The sequence below is a fragment of the Coturnix japonica genome, chromosome 8 (assembly GCF_054131305.1).
Source record: "Coturnix japonica strain WE chromosome 8, WE-NBRP24, whole genome shotgun sequence".
NCBI classification, from domain to species: domain Eukaryota; kingdom Metazoa; phylum Chordata; class Aves; order Galliformes; family Phasianidae; genus Coturnix; species Coturnix japonica.
The window spans coordinates 32,120,022-32,137,521 of record NC_140670.1 but is presented as its reverse complement, the minus strand read 5'-3'; the positions used below and the strand labels follow the sequence as shown (position 1 = coordinate 32,137,521).

At 43.6% G+C, this 17,500-nt stretch overlaps 1 protein-coding gene across 6 annotated transcripts in view; it reads right to left on the bottom strand.

Annotated features, from left to right (window-relative positions):
* Positions 1-17,500, bottom strand: part of MGMT (O-6-methylguanine-DNA methyltransferase) — a 124,414-nt gene that overhangs the window by 17,173 nt on the left and 89,741 nt on the right. For all 6 annotated transcript variants that reach the window (XM_015867618.3, XM_085555407.1, XM_085555406.1 and 3 more), the window contains one exon: positions 10,003-10,160. In XM_015867618.3, coding sequence (XP_015723104.2) covers positions 10,003-10,160 — 158 coding nt within the window. The remainder of the gene's footprint in view (positions 1-10,002; positions 10,161-17,500) is intronic.

Here is a 17,500-nt window from a genome sequence, read left to right as displayed (position 1 = left end):
TTATCTTTCCGTATTCATCAGCATTAAAGGCCACAGTACATTCTTATTTTGGACAGGACACAGAATAGTTCCTCCACACACTGACCTTACTGCAACTTTTAAGTGACTTTCTCTTTTCCATCCAGGACAGAAGTAAATAAGGGACTTCTGTTTCATTTGCCAAAGAGATCAGTTGCTCACCAAGAACTTTACTGGGGTGTCTTCTGAACTCTCCCCCTCAGCCACGATTTGCAGATTGAACCTGGGAACTGAACTTGGTTCTGGCACAGCAATACAAATCCCCATGGAAAGGTCCATGCATGACAAGAGAGCACAACTGGCCACAATCTGACTCAGAACGGAGTGATTACTGCCAGTGCACTGAAGTGGAACTCCTAGCCCCACCTCAACCTTCCTTTTTTCTCGGTTCTTGGCATTCTTATTACTGCCCATTACAAGTGCTTTAGCTGATGCCCAGACTGCAAAAGCTGCTTGTCTCCTTCTCCCAAGCAAAAACCATTAAGTAAATTCAATTTACCTCAATCTGCATCGCTGGGACACAACAAAAACACAGCTTCATGCCACTGTGATCCAGCCCTTCGGACTTGTCCTGTTAACATGACATACAAACCTATCTGCAGCCACTAAATAAAACGCAGAAGATGCTGTTTCCTAATTACAGAGGGACTGAGGAAGGGCAGGTAGGACCATCTGGTTGCAGTTAAACTCAAACAGGCAGGGAGGTTCTGCAGAAGTTTCTGAAGATTTATGGTATGCTGGAACTGCCATTTTGATATTAGCAAAACTCAAAATAACATGTGAATTCAACCACACTCACACATGTTGATCAAGCACGACTTCCAATGGATGCCATAAATTCGGCTTACTAACATCAATATTTCAAACCATCCTGAACTCTGGTTCAAGGTCCCGAAATGCAAAAAACAAACAAAAAACCCCACAACACTCTTTGTAACCACCAACCAACAGCACTTCCAGCAGGAGAACACATCAAACCACAAGCAGCGGTGGTCCCCATCAGGCAGACTAAGTGCTGGTGTGTGTCCCACACAGGTGGGCCATGAGGCACCATCATCTCTCCTGCAGTTTCTGCTGCTTCAAGAGTAATTGCCTTTTTTCTCTGTAATTCCACTCAGAATTACATTGATGAGGTGTTTTCACAGTTTCGTTTCTCGACGTGGCCCTAAATACCAACTCCCACATGACTCTGGATCAAGAAATCTGCACCCTCAGTTGCTTTGTGAAGATCCTGTTACCAAAGATAACCTGCCCTAGAAAATTAATGTGCTTTAATTTTTGTAATTAAAGCAAAATGTAATGCAAATGTGCTCCATTATGTGAACAAAGAAAATTACAAGATCTTCAGTTGTCTGCGTAAACCATGAACAGCAATTTCTTTAGATTTCCTTAAGTTTCTTTGTAAACGGGCATGTTAAAAATAATATTCATTAAGTCGCTTAACTGTAATAAAATGAAACTATTTGCTTACTACATACAAATTAAGTCAGTATCAAAGTACTGGCTTTCTTTTTCAGTTTGTATTAAATTGCTATTGAATTATAAATATCTAATGCATGAGGCTAAACACTTACGTAGCACTTTGCAAGCACTAATTCACAAATGATGCAGCATCTTTTTTCAAGGCACATAAGAAAGCAGCAGCAATTAATTCTTTGCATTTTCTGGCTTCCACTTCGAAGTTACAGTACTTTTTTTCCCCTCTTTGCTAAGGAGTACACATTTAAGCAGTCAGCAAAACAAGTGTGAAGACATAAAGTGCAATTTCATGAAGTTACTTAGCCTCTTGACTGATAACACTGCCATCACACACAGAGCACTGCTAAATGAACTGCAATTTGAATTCCCGAGATTCAAATTATTTAAACAGACATCCTGGAAGCAAGCACGGGAGAAGTCCTATCAGTGACCCCTGATGGTTTTCCAGAGACTAGACTCCGCTAAATTAATAAGCAGCCCTAAAGTAACCACCTTTTTTGGCGGAAACCCTCGCAGAAAGAGCTAATGGGCCAAGAGGAAACGCCTCCGCAGGGCTCAGAGACCTCCTGGCTTACGTGGGGAGTACGAGGCATGTGGGGTGGGGAAATGAGTGCAGCTGCCCACTGGCTCTTAAAGAACGATTTGCTTTTCTGGAGGACCTGAAGAATATTGCAAGGATTTTAATAATTTGGTGAGTTTAACAGGTATGCATTTCCCTTATCAGACAGAGCTTATTACTGCGTATTATTATGCGTAAAGCTGCAGCATCATAAAAATACTACGTATGTCTCACAGCCTGCCACAAAAGAGGCTCTTCCCCACTTCCATGCCTTTCTGACAAACCCAATGAAATCAGCACAGACACAAACGTGTTTATACAACATTAAGGACTCACGTTAAGCTGAAAGCTAGCAGGAAATTTGACTTTCAGATTGACAAACGAAGAGGGTACATTCCTGTGTCAGCAACAAAGAACATGTTTGTTACTTCACCATTGAGAAATTGTTTGTAAATCCATACGAAATCCTGCTAGGAGACACTGTGATCCTCCTCCCTTAAAGGGTGGTCAGAGTTGAGGTCACAGCACTCTCAATCTGAATTTCAGATCTCGACTTTTGTTGGCTTTACTTTTGCCTTCCGCATTAAATATGAATGACATTCACTGAAACATTTGGAACATTAATTACAGGGAAATACACATTATTTCATCGCTGCCTCAGAACGTACAGCTTCAGTCATTGTTCACCCACGCAAAGACAATCGTGAGCTCCAAGCAAAGTGCTAAAATATAAAAGGCCACATTCATTCCCGTACTGGTCCAAGCTGCAGTACTATAAAGTACATCAAAAGGTGTTAATGGTTTCAATATTTATCTGCTGCAGGGAAGCACTCTAAAAAGAAGACAGAAAAAAAATTCTGCTAATGGCTGTGTCTCTCCATTAAAATGAAAAGCTTAATGCATCTTATAATCAGAGGACAATTTGCAAATCATTAAGAGAAATGTAAAATTCCATTAAAATACAAATCAAGAGTCCCTCACTGGACTAATAATCTTTTTGATATTATTTTGCATTTCACTATTTCTGTTCCCAATATCCAGGCACCACAAATGATCAGTTCTTGAACACGCTATTTACCACAGCCTACTTCTTTAACGAGAGACTGAGAGAAGTATAATCTGCTATTCAGAGCAGGTACTAATGAAGAATTCCATATATTCTGAAATTTAATTAAAACCCCAAAGATTTCAAATTAGATGCAATTTGAAATGCCTGGGGCAGAAATACATGCACTTGCGTGGCAAGGGTATCACGCTGAAAGTTGATACCGTAATTGGTCTTGATGTATTTTTGTGTTGCCAGGCTGAAGCACAGAACTCATAACCATATAAAAATTCTCTGTAGATTACCTGCTCATTGAAAATGCCATCACTCAGGTAGTTCTCTACTAAATTACCATGCTACTAAAATGCACAAAGTGATTCGAAGAGAAGAGTGGCACAGCTGGTCGACGCTGCCAATGAGTTATGCATGCGTCGACGCTGCCTTTTTTCTTAGTAAAATATGCTCAGTTGAATATTAAAATATAATTGGCATTCAACCTAAGTAGCTTAAACCATTTTGTTATCTTCTTTTAAACCGATTTGGCTCCTCCACAGTTATTTTCAAGGATGCGATTCACAAACTAATGACACCATCACATTCAGCTAGATTTGTACTATTTTACATTTGTCATAAATAGGAACAATTTCTACAGCCTTCTAGGGATGTCCTTTAATACTGGCTCCTCTTGAACATCAAAGACTCAATTCATGGGGAAAAAAAAAGAAAGAAAAAAAAGAGTGTGCCATTTATGTTGGTTCTTGCATATTTTATTCTGAGAAGAGCGCGGGATGCAAATTCCTAGTGAAAAGTGCATTTCTGCAGTTAAACAAGTCCCTGCTTTCCCCAGGATATATTGGTCAGCTCCAAGATTCACAAGCTCCAAAAGAAGATACAGCAAAAGATCACGTAATTGGGTCAGAAAGTGGCACTCTTAGGTCAAGCAGCAAATAGCTATGGTAGAAAATGGCTTCCTCTCAAATACACCCATCTACGTGCCCTAACATAGAGGGTGCTATAAACATCATTATATTTTTGCTTTCTGGAAAATGTTAAGAATAGCCTTTAGAAAACAGGGTGGCTGTGACAGCAGCTGTCACATTAAACACGTTACCACTGACACAGGAAACTGTCTGAGTGCATATTGATGCTATTTCCCATTGATACGTAAAACTTGGCTGAAAGCTCATCAGGCAAGATAGGGGGAATATTTTAACGAAACTATTTTCTGTTCTCTTGAGTATGCATTCTATTAAATAGGGTACAAGGGTTACATGGGCCTGCGAGCGGATCAAGTATGCAAACAACTCCAAGGAAGAAGGAATTAAACAAAACTTACTCCTCACTGGGCTGCAGTGAGAGCAGGATGCTCAGGCCTACAGGTGGTGATGACACAACTCCAGGTAGAGAAAGTTCATGTTACTGTTTTTCTCCTCCTTCAGTACCCACCTTTTTATCTACACCTCATAAGCAGTCTCTAAACACACTGACTTTACAAAGAAGCATCCTACGGAGGTGGCTTTCACCATGGGCAGGCTGCAGGAAGACCTATGTGTCTCAGCATAACTGCATGCACTATATCCTAAGAATATTTTTTTCCCTCTTGTGGGAAAAGCCATAAAGGTTTTGATTGCAAAGAGGCTCCCATTCTGTTTTAAAAGAGAAACAGCATTTTGGCTGAGTTACACCATTACACTGGCTTGCCCATAGCAAAAACGATTTTTAAAACTCCTTCCTACAAAACCTTATCCAAAAATTGAAAACAAAAGTGAAAAAAAAAAACAAACCCACCATGGCACAATGTCTTTCCTACTCTCTTCTCTATTACCACACAGCAAACCAACACACATCTAGTAACTGGGAAGAAGAGTGAAGGTGATAACTGTCTTGTCTGATAAGAGGCAGAGGTAATTATTTGCCCCATATTCTTCAGCTGCCAATCAGCCTTGCAAGCTCCAGCCCAGCCAGAGCATTTATAGATGCTGCATATGGATTTAGGTAACTTAGGTGATGGCAGAACAGTCACTTAAAATTAAGTGCAATTTAATTGAAAAGGGAAAATAAAGTTAGAAGACATACACAGGATTGAGGAATATTAAAATTACGTAAAGCTCTGTAGAGCCTTATGTCTCTATAGATGCATCTCATATCCACAGGCCATCACGTTAAAAATTACAAGTTAATAAAGACAGCAGTATTGTGAAAATTTCATTCACGTTGATATTTACTGCACTGCTAACACCGGGCACATATAACTCTAAAAGTCAGAAGAAAACTCTGAAGTTGAAGATGCACTTAAAATGCCTATGGTTACTTCTGCTATGGATCCATGTTTCCTTCAGCTTAATAAAAATCTATCAGAGGTCAAATGCATCCTTTCCATTTCTCACCTGTTCTCACCCTTAATTCCCAGTGTCTCACACTCTTCTCAAGGCTGCAATTCACCAAAACATGACACTACATGTTACTGTCCATTACACAAAATGCTCACAGCCACCAGGCGGTGACCTCAGGATGGACAGTGGGTATCTGTCAGGCTGCCCTGGTGCCTGACATCCTCGAGCACCTTCCTCCTGTTCAGGCATCTTTTTTGCTGTGGTTTCTCCTCACTGTGCCTTGGAAGCCTCAGCCCTACATCCTCTGCTTCTGGGGTTCTTAAAAAGGAGTTTGCTCACTCTCATGACTTAAAGAACTACTTTTTAACTAGTCACATCTTTTCTTGTTGTATTGGAGTACTGAACTGCTGTCCCATTAACCCCTAAGCTTAACTAGGTAGTATCTCAATGAGGTCAATGACTGCTACAGTTGTTTATTAGTTTCAACATAAAGCAAAGGAAAAGAGACCTGTGTTGGTCTTCATACTGTAAATGCTATTTCTTATTTTAGTAAGTTTTACATATTGAAATACTATTTGGTTAAACTGCATGAGAGAGAAAAAATTTCTCTTAGGATACCCTGCACACAGTAATAGGATACACTGTGCATGGTATTAAAGGTAAGCAATGCAGCCTCTAAAAGATACTTCTTTCTAACGTAGGCACTCAGGACATGTTGGGTCTGATGTCTCAGAAGTCAACCAGAGCAACAGCCCCACTGTCTTCAGAAAACTTGCATGTCATTTGAGCATTTCAAGCACAGAAAGGAAGGGAACACTTTGCTCTTTGCTGAGTTACAGACAGAATGCAGAATATCTGCTTCTTTCTCTTCGGTTTGTGGTTTGTTTTTTTTTTAATCTTAATTTGGTGCATACTTTTCCTAATAGTTTAGGATGTGCAAAAGCAAAGAAACAAAGAAGTGCTCCCACTGGCAGGGAGGTGAAGGAGCAGCGAGATGCTGTCAATGGGAGGGTTTTCTGTCCAGGTTCTTTCTGAAGGGAGCGATCCTACAAGCACACCAGACCAGTCACAGGAGCGTGGCTCTCCTATCAGCTGGAGGACAAAGTCCCATCCCACAGTGGTGCCCTGAAGCTCAGATGGCAAGGCATTCCTTTAGTGGGGAAGCAGCATTTCACAGCTTGCTTTGCCACCCTTAGCGGTGCCTGCGCCAGGCTCGCTGTCTGCCGTGCTGTAATTCTCCTTTCTGAGAGAGGAGGCTCCCAGGAAATCACAGGGTAATTATTGATTACAGGCCTGGGCACGGTGCGAAGTCATCTTGAAGGGGGAATGGAGGCACCGCCGCTGTCTTTGAAGACTCTGCTCCCATTATGTATGAGGTGTTTCATCAATATCCCTTCTTGGATGAATAACATGCATTATACACGGGAAATCTCAGCTGCTAAGCTGGCTTGCAAAACTCACCTCCCTGGCCTCCATCCTCATATTGCTCCTGCTCTGGCTTTCTGCACTGCTTTTTCTGCCCTTAATTGCAGGCAGAGGACCAAGGTCCTCCTCCCTTGCATGGACATGGAAGCATGCAGCTTATGTGCAAGCAGGTGCACAAGCTGGACATCCAGAAAACACCTCCACCTCAGGCCCATACCTGCAGCACAAGTATGGGTAACACAGGTAACACAGAACCACAGCTCTGCAAAGCAAAAGGAGCTCATCCAGCAGTGAGGGCAGCTGGGCACGGCGTGGCATGCAAAGAGCAGAGCCCCAGGGCTGCTGCTTGTCACAGGGCAAAGGGAAACTCTTGTGTGTGTCCAATTTCCTCTGCTCTTGTTGCTCTAATAAGCCATCTGGTCTGCAAACACGGCACTGCTCCCTGCTGCAGTACCCGGTGCTGCGACGCTCGCCGTGGTCTCGAGCAGCAGGTTTGTAAGGCACAAATAAGGAGAAGCCAGGAAATTCATGATTGGCCAATTTAGCATTTCCTTTACCATTTCAAGAAGTCACAAATCAAACAACTCATGCATAGGCTTCAAAACAGTAACAAGGTCCGTTGTTCTTCATCATACACAGCGGGCACTAATGGCCATGGTACATTAAGAACAATTAATCACTCTCTATGATAAACGTGCAGAGGTTTGCCAGAGGTGTAGCACCTTGAAGTCACTGCAGAGAAGTGGGACATACCTCCTTTTCCCTATGTTGCTGAAATTTGACATTGAGCACCAGACCAACCATTGGAAAATCCAGCTTTCAATTAGATTAAAAAACCACAACAAAACAAAACCAAATCCACGCTGCCAACAGCAAAGGAACCAGCTGCATTTGCTGGGAGCAGCCAGCTGGTGCATCAACAGCTTCTGCAGGTGTGGAGGAGGCAGCGCTCAGCTCCCAGGCTGTGCTGCAGCACTGGTGCTTCAGAGTCAAACTTAGCCCTGATGGATTACGAGGAGGAGCACTTCGCTCTGTGTTTGCAGTGCTCTTACATGCCTTTCCCCTTTTTAAAGAGCTGAAGGCGTTTTGGGAAAGCAAGGACACGAGATGAGCATCCGGAGCCAGAATTCAGGCTGCTGGGGCAGCAGTAACGCATACATGCATGAAAGCTGAGTTATGGCAGCATGATGACAGCACTGCTCTATGTCTGCAGCACAACAACTACGGGAAGGGGCTCAGAGGAAGAAAAGCACACAGTGGGATCATTGCTTTGGCCAACGACCACCTGCAGGAGTGCTCCTGGACCTTCTGAATTCACCAGTCTCTCTTCTGCTACCACTAAGTTAATTGTTAATGTATTTATCTACGTTATCTATCTCTACCTAAGGAGCTGTGCCTTAACACTTGGCACAAAAGTAAGTGCAGGAAAGCAATCACTTATTGCGAAGTGCTTCATCCTGAAAGCACTTCATATTTTTAAGAGTCCTCTTGTAAACACGCTCAGCTGTAAGAAAAGCAGAACTCCTACTGTCCTCAGACACAGAAAAAACAATACAGTTTGAACAGAGCACCGACTAAGAAGAAAGAAAATAGCCAAGCATCAGTCCTTATCACAAAGGCACTGCTGATGGAACTCGTGTCACCCAGGGTCACAGCACAGCACTGCAGGTGGCTGCAGCCCCAGGCTGTGATACGGTACAAGGGCTGTGGATGGGCAGAGATACACGAGGAGAAAAGCCTTCCTGGTGGCGGGTCCTCATGCTTATGTTTATTCTGCATTTTTAAGTGCCTGGAGAAATGAACAGGCACTTTCAAATGTAAATGTGGAAGAAGTAAATAAATACTAAATCCTTAGCTTAGCAGTACTGCAACTCTCACTTGCAGACATACTGAAATGTGCAATTTAAACCATGATGATGCAGCTTTCAACCTGTGTTTCTACTAAATAATGTTAGAACAGCTTCTTCAAGGTTTGACACGCATTGCCATATTCCTTCCTGTATCATTTTCATCCACAGTATGAAAGAAAGAAAAAGCAAGAGGGAACACCCAAATGGTACAAACACTCACAGGAGTGCAACACTCAAAACATTTAAGTTTAAATGTTAAACTCAGCCCATACCTCGTAATCTGAGTCCAAAAGACGTCACATTGAGCTGCTTTCTAAAAGTGAAATAATCCATATAGGAGTTCACCATTAAAATAAAGGTACTCTGCAGATTTCATACGATTTATGACTCGCGCCCTTAGAAAACGAGTCTGATGATCTGCATAACAACAGAACAACTGCATTTTGGTTTTGTTCTGCTCCTTGCAGCTGCCATCAGATATTTAGGAATGAGAAAGAGCAGCAGCAAGAAGAAACCTATTATTTATAAGAATTTGAATAAAGCCAGCAATTAGCAGCAGACACAGCTGAGTTTTGCAAATGTGTGCCTGTAAGAACAGCTGCTCCTTTCCACACGTAAAATTGGCCATCTTTTTACCAATATATTCCTCCTACAATTTCAAATACAAACCTATGCACCCATATGTACAAAGTGCCTTCCGCTTAGAACCACACAGAAGAAGTGTATGTATAACTTGGGGTTCATGTGAAAAACACAGCTATCCTACCTTTGATAGCACAGGAGATATAAGCCTCTTTTTGGTGATGTGTTATAATGAAATCCAATCAATTAAGAATAGATATTAGAGAGTGAGCACTGAATTCACTGGGAAATGATTCCATTCATGGATAGACAAGAAGCCACTGCAAAAAACAGACTTCAGTGTTTGTTGTTGTTGCTTTTCTTTCACTTCTGTTCTGATGATTTTAGTCCTGTGGCTTATCTCATTTCATGTGATTGATTCCTGTCACAAGGCCTTCAGAAAAACACACCAGTGAATGAGGAATGACAAGGAGGAGCTTTTCTCAGGTCATGTTTCCCTCTAAATACACCACCATCCTACCTACTTCATAACAGCACTTGTTTGACATCTACACGTGTCCAAACTGGATAACACAGATGCACAGAGATGTGGGTGCCCCATCCCTGGAGGTGTCCATACCTATGGATGCATTGCTGGGGGCAGCCAGCCCATAGGCTGTGTGTGTGTTCCCAAACGAACCCCTCTGCAGCTACCACGAGCCAGGCACTGACCTTGCAGCAGCATGGGGTGGTGGAAGGGTGGCAGGGGCAGCTGCTCCGTCCTGCTGGGCTCACAGAAGTAGGCGCTCAGCCAGGCTGCACACTGCTGCAGCGGCTCCGGCATGGAGGTCACATTGCCACGCAGCTCACAGCGCACTGGAGCCTCCGTCCTGTGGGCAGAGATGTCAGGCTGTCAATGACGAAAGCAAACATTCATACTCTTAATGATCTCAAAAACATCTGATCCCGAGGCAAAGACTCCAAAGCTTTCTTTTTCTCTGTTGAAAGCAAGGAGAGTCATCAGAGCAGTAACACAACTTCACCCACAGCACAGAATCATAGAGTCACAAGGTTGGAAGGGACCTACAAGATCATCTAGTCCAACTGTCCTCCCATTACCATCGTTACCACATCACCTCTTGATCTGCCATGGTGATGTGAGGTTGTTCAGACCTGCTGTAAGAAAATAAAGAATGGGTGAGAAGGAAAGACCACACTTAACTGGGAAACCTCAGGGAGCAATAGAAGGAAACCACCCCAGCCTGGTGGAAGACAAATCCTGGGTCTCCGTGGGGTTGGAGAGAGGTTCCTCCATGCACCCACGGGCACAGCACAGCCTCCAGAGCCCTCCTGGGGAAAGAAGAAGAGGAAGCAGCTTTCTGCAGAGCCAGCGCTTTCCTCTTCCGCCACTCCTTCCAGCGACGTTGGCAGGTTTCTGCTTTCCTCCTCTTATTGAATTGGAAGGAAGCAATTGAGAACTCATTTGATTTTCAATGGCAGCTCATGCTTTCAGGATGCTGAAGAGCAAAGCAAACGAACAGAAAGCACCCGCAAATGAAAATGTCCTTTTTCTCCAGCTGCTTTTTTCTTCTTTTTCTACAGAAGTGCAATGCCTGTATGAGAGCATGGAGAACATGAGCACCACATCTGCAGACATTCCAGCCCTGTTCCCTGAGCTGTAAGCCCTGGGTTAGGCACAGCAGTGGCAGGGAGGAGATCACGGTGCTCTCCTGCCTCTCTATGAGACCACTCAGAACCACATGGACTGTATTCAGCACATCTGTAACCAAACAGCCCAGGAGCATGAAACCACCTGGAGAGCAATATGGAGACAACACCAAGAGCAGCTGCCAGACCAGCAAGCCCTGCCAGCAGCCTTGTACCTGGATCTGACAAACCTCAGCTACACCATCCTGATGCATCCTGATACTGCAGCTTTTCTTTTCCCCCAGCTGGAAATGCATCTGGAGCCCCAAACAAGTTCTGCTGGTGAAACTCAACAAAACAGTGCGCTGCAATTGGTTGGATGTGTCACAAAGGGGTAGAAACGAGAGAAAACTGCAGAAATAGCAGAATACATGAGGGACAGCAAGAGAAAACCACAGCAATTCTGCCATAGAGTTGTGGGGAAAATGTAAAATCAACTCACTGCTACGCTCGAGATGTACCGCGATGGAGAGGAAATCCTTTCTCAGTTACCTCCTAGCAGAAAGCCTGAGAAAATGAACTGCATCGTGTACCAGTAATGGCATAAAAGACACCAGGCCTGCTTTTGCCATAAGGCACCTTCACAAAAAGACCCAATGCCTTCAGATGCTTCATCCACAAAAGCCGACGGAGCCGAGCACACCAGGACAGCCGTGTAATCAGGCAACCACCCGGCCCTGCCTCCGGATAGCACAAATGATGTGCAGGCAGGAGCTGTCCCGGGGTTACTCTCGGAAGCAGAACTCTCGCTTGGCTGCTGTGTGATCAAACGGCCCTGCAATTTTCCCCCAGCCCCAATTCGTTTTCTGATTAATTCTTAACCACTGAAGGCCACGTAATTACTGATTAGAAAGTGGCAGAGAAGAAGGGGGACACGGAGGCGGACAATTAAAATTCTCCAGCAGTAGAAGAATATGACAAGTTGATGGCTTGGAGTGCAGGAAAAATGGAAAAGAAGAACCAGCTTTGGATCTAGTTTGCTAGAAATTAAGTGCAGTCCTCCATCCCCTTACATTATCAATTTGCTTTATGAAACCGATCTCTACTTTATGTTTCTTTGCTACTTAGTAATCTCTTTTCTAGGAAAACAAACAAACAAAAACACAGGTGTGAGAATCACAGAACCATAGAACAGCCTGGGTTGCAAAGGCCCACAGTGCTCATCCAGCTCCAACCCCCTGCTGTGTGCAGGGTCACCAACCAGCAGCACAGGCTGCCCAGAGCCACATCCAGCCTGGACAATCTGTGTATAAACATTCCCAGATGAATATGTGCATGACACAGACCTCAAGCCAAGCTCCCAGCACCAAGGATCATCAGTGATTCCGCACACGCACGATGCTCAGCAGAATAGGGCTCAGTTTTACTGTGGATTGTTAGAGCTACGACAATATCATAACTACAGAATATAATAATGCCTCTGAAATCTCCAAGAGAAGTTGGGAGACTTTTCTGCTCCATTTATCCAGAAGAGCATAGAAAGCACTCAGCACTACAGCAACCTTATGGTTTTCACATCATCTTGCTTCACATACTCGGGAGCCTGGAAATGATTTGGGCTATAATACTGTTGTAAAAGCAAAGGAATACATCCCCTCATGGCTCTGCAGCAGCAGCCCACGAGCTGGGCCCTCTTGCCTGCAGCACTGCAGCCTGCAAGGCCTGCCCATGCCCTGCTCGAAGCAGGAGCCATCAGCTCCCATCACTGCCATTATCCCATCACTTTGCCATCTCCACACCTCTGATTTCTGCCTACTGCCACAAGTCATGAAAACCAAAGCTCTTGTGAGGCCCCATCTGCAGTGCTGCTTTCAGGCCTGGGGCCCCCAGCACAGGAAGGACATGAAGTGGGTCCAGAGGTGGGTGCTAAGATGCTCAGAGGGCTGGAGCAGCTCTCCTCTCCAAGTATGCAAGTATCCAAGTATGCAAGTATGGTGTCCAAGTATTGCCTGTCCTGTAGGATACAAAGTTGATTCACCAACATACATACTGAGAGGTTCTCTGTGGCAGAAGTGTGAAAACACTATCTTATTTTGCTTGGTTAGAAACACTAACAACCATTCCTGAGACTGGACAGCACTAACAAAGAAAAAGACAGAACATCATTAATGCAAAGGCACCTCCTAGCAGCCCTACTCCCCTCCTGCTCCTCCTCCTCCTCCTGAAGTTGCATGGCAGAACTCCTTCTGCAAACTGCCTCGTCATTAAAAATTCAACTTAAAGCACCAGCTGCCTCTAAAAGCCTTTTCTGAGGCTTCAAAGCCACACTTTGGTCCGACTAAACCACATGTACATTTCAAAAACCAAGGCTAAAGAGGTTACGGGAAAGTGTTCTCCCTCTGCTCAGCGTTCGGCTTCCTTCTCAACACCCCATTCCACCCATGAATCATTATTGGCTGCTGCTGGGTGCTACCTGGAGTCTCACTATGGCCCCATTCCTGGTTTATTTTTACCTGGTCACTGAGTAATTGTTGCTTTTTGAAGTTGGTTGTTTTCACGCAGCTGAGATCTGCCCTGTGAGGTTCCTGTCCCAGCCATTCCCTTCCATGCCTTAGGAGTTTGCGAAGAAAATAAAGCAAAACACAGCTTTAACAAGAGAGGAGAAACTCAGCAACGTCACCTGTTTCACTTTAGCAGACTCCTTCCAAACCATTTGCCAAGACTTGGAAGTATCTAACATGCTTCCAAACCGATGGTGCAAGCAGCAAATTGGCTTCAGTATCGTTCTCAATAGCTGATCTGTCAGGAAAACCAGAGCAATGCTGTGTCTCATACTGAAGAGCCTCAGTGGGCAGCCACCTCCTACATTGCTGGGATTCTAATCATTCCTTTTATTTCTGAGTATCTTTTTGCCTTCGTCAGCTCTTAGTAACACGTAAGTGAAACATTACAAGATGTACCTTGAGTCATGTGAATTACACTAAGGAAAATATGTCCTAATGGCTCTGCTGGCAGTTTCCTGAAGGGAAAGCTAGGAAAATGCTATGACAGTGTTGTATCAGCACCTGCTACATATGCATGCAGGTATTTGTGTATCTATATAAACAAAAGTTATGTACCCAATTGCTGGGTTGAACACAGCAGATGATGCGAGCCCTGTAGCCTCCTACATCTGAACACTTTATCCATTGATGCCCACCTCACCCTCTAGTGGTTTGCCTAAGAAGTCTGTGGAGTGCTACAGATGCTGAGCTAATGAAGATCCCCCTTTATTTCAATTCATTTTAAATACAAAACAAAAAAGCTCCCCAACTAACACAGAAATTGCAGCTCCCTGTGCAGACAGACTGCACTCAGCAAAGGGCCACCGGCACAGACGGGCAGGCTCGGATAATTGCATTATTATATTACTATAACTACAACACTTCCACTCAGAGAACAGCAGGAATAAAGACCTAAAATAAACAGAAAATAAGAAATGGGAAAAAGACATGGAGTGCCTGGTTTTACCCAATCTCCTATCATAGAAATCTGGGTATAGTAAAATCTAAATGTATTGGTCCTAATAATGAGAGTTTTGGCTCTAGAAATTTGTAACCACACGTATAGGGCAGCAAAACACCCAGCATCCCCAGTCCGAGGAGAAGCTGCAGGTTGAGGTAAATAGGAAGGATTACTGCCAGTGGGACATGCGTATTCTTACACTGCATTGGTCATAGGAATTCTTAGTGACATCACAAAGGTCCAAAAATTATCAAGATACGCCGAATAAGAATGAAGAATGCTCTGCTAGGAATGCATTGATAAAAAGAGGGGACAGAGGGAAGAAACACAACTGCAGAAAGAAAAAACACCTACAAAACACAACCAAACACAACAACACACATTTCCATCTCGATTAGTGATGTTACCAAATTCTTTTTTCTTTCTTCAAAAATCCCCCAAAACAATAACAACAAATGAAAAGAGATTACAGAAACCCTCCCCAAGCAGTAAGACCATGAGAGACCTTGGGGTCTGCTGGACTGACCTGTTTGGAGCCAGGGGGACCAGACCTCAGCCACTGCCCCAGCAGCCATTGAGGCCCAAAGCAGGCAGGCACCTCCTGAGCATGCAACTCATGGAGCTGACATCAGAGAAGGAATTCTCTGCTATAATTCCATGAATCCATTGATCTGCCCATGGCTGGAGAGGAAAACCTTTCAGTAAATACTGCCCACTTAGAGCAGAACTCTGCCATCACCTCGGGGAACAGTTCTGGATGGAGATGTAAGATCACCCAGAGAGCCATGAACCCTGAGTCACTCTGCAGACCCCCCAGAAGCTGAGCAGTAGCTCTTCTGCCAGTAAATATACACGAGTGGCACATATAATTTAAAAGTTTAGGTATTTCCCAGCTTTTTTCAATAGCATTTCCTTACTTCATTTTGCAAATGAGTGAAGCTGACTTCACAGGTTGGCCTCGTGCATATGAAGCCAACAGGAATCAGGACCTGCACAAAGATCTGCTGTGCCTGAAAAGCAAAGGCTGCCCCACCGTGCTCCTCAGACCCACACATCACTGCAGGAGCAATGTGGACTGTTGTCTTCCCAAACTGCTTTTTCCAAAGAGGAATAGCTGATGTGTTACTTCCTAAATGTGAGGATCGCTAAGAACAGGAACATGAAAATGAGGCTGAGCTATGCCTGTTCTTTATGGAACACACATACATTCAGCAGCAACTTTCAATGAAGCCTTCGTTGCGGAAACAAATAAAAATGTATTTTATCAACATCTGAACGTCATTTAAATAGCCTTTCTTTGATAGATGAAGACTAAAGCCACCCCAAAACTGTGGATGGATTATCTGGTCTCTAATGATTCCAAAACAATTACAGGATGCAGAGCAATCTCGTTAAATTTTATTCAAAAGCTTACTACGCTCGTGTTTTCTCTTATTTTTCTATCAATGAAACCCATGAGGTTTAAGAACAATTCATTATGTATGAGACCCAACTTACAGTGCTTGACTGTTGATTAATAGGAAAGTTTGCTGTATGTACATTTGCAACATTAGATGCATACAATATGCTAACTTATTCTTCCACTGAAGCTAATTATTTACAAAAATGACTACTTGAGACTACAATTTATTAAATGCATGCATCCAGTCTCAATTTGGCCCCAAAAGACAGCCTGGAATGAAGATCTTTTACTTGATGTGACAACTTCTAGAAACAGTGTTATTAATATTGTAAATGTGGCAAATAAAGAGTTCAAATAGCCATATGCCTGCGTTGCATTTTCCCCCCACAGCCGAGTGAGCGAACAAAGCAGCCTTTTAAAGCTCAAAATTCATAGGGAAGCACATCCTGACGTGGTTTAATTTAGACTCTTATCACTGGAGTGCCTGCACGACAGTAGGCACAGATTGAAAGAAAGAGGAGAGCTGCAAGGAGCTGAAAACACCCCACAGTTCATGTCAGAATGCCCCAACCACGCTGCCTTGTAAGACCTACCGAGAAGAAATCAGAGCGTTTATGGAAGAGATTAAGAACTTTACACTTATTAAGACCTACTCTTTTCCATACAACCTTTGCAACCTTTTCTCCATTCTACTTTTTAGCATATTATTAAGGATAGAAACTCTCCTGGATACATTTCATCCCCAGGAAGCAGCACAAATCTCAACCATACAGATGTACCTCTTGAGTAGAACACACAGACACTCAAACAGATCAGTCTTCTGCAGTTAATGATGCCATGTGTAGGGACCACATGGAGGTTGCCAAGGAAGGCAGTGCCCATGGCCAGCTGTGATGCTCAGGAAGACGCTGTCTGCTTTATTCTGTGCTCTCAGTGCATACCAGCAAACACTTTAAAGAAGGCAGTGGGACTCCTGTCTTCACATGCCAAGATAAGGAAAATCAATGTCAATGCCCCAAAGACTCAAGTGATAGCACTGTAGGTCATTAAATGCTACTCACTGCCCTGTACCATTAAAGTTTTGATTGGAATCCTATATAGAGAGACACAGATTTCAAACAAGATCTTGCCCTGGAACACAGCACTGTAAGACCGTGGAGGAAACAAAACAATCAGTAAGAGGTGGACTTCTCCGGGAGCACAAGGAGCAGGTTCAAGGAAGACAACACTGTGTGGTCTTGGCTTATTTTTTCCTGAGCATATTTAGCGTGTTTCCAGAGAAGCATTCCTCATTATGGACAAAGAGCCCTGTTAAAACAATGGCAAAGTGCAAAGACAACCACTAAAAACCACGACGGTGCAGTCCATCACCCACAGTGGGTCACCCACTCAAGTACTGCTTCCTTCTTTCTTCCAGGCAAATAATTTCCGGCCTAATTCTTGTTATCTCCAGATTTCAAATGACTAAACTATTATCAAATGAACAGCTTCCAATGGCCCAGCAGCTTGGCCATACCTGCAGAACCAAAACATTCCTTATATCAGAGTAGCTTCTTCATCCAAAATTCTGTTTCAAAACAATGGGGTCAGGGCAGAACAACCAGAAGATTTGTCTGAAAAAAGAAAGAAGTCCAGCAGCTATTTCATGGGAAACACGGTAAGGCAAGAAGCAAATAG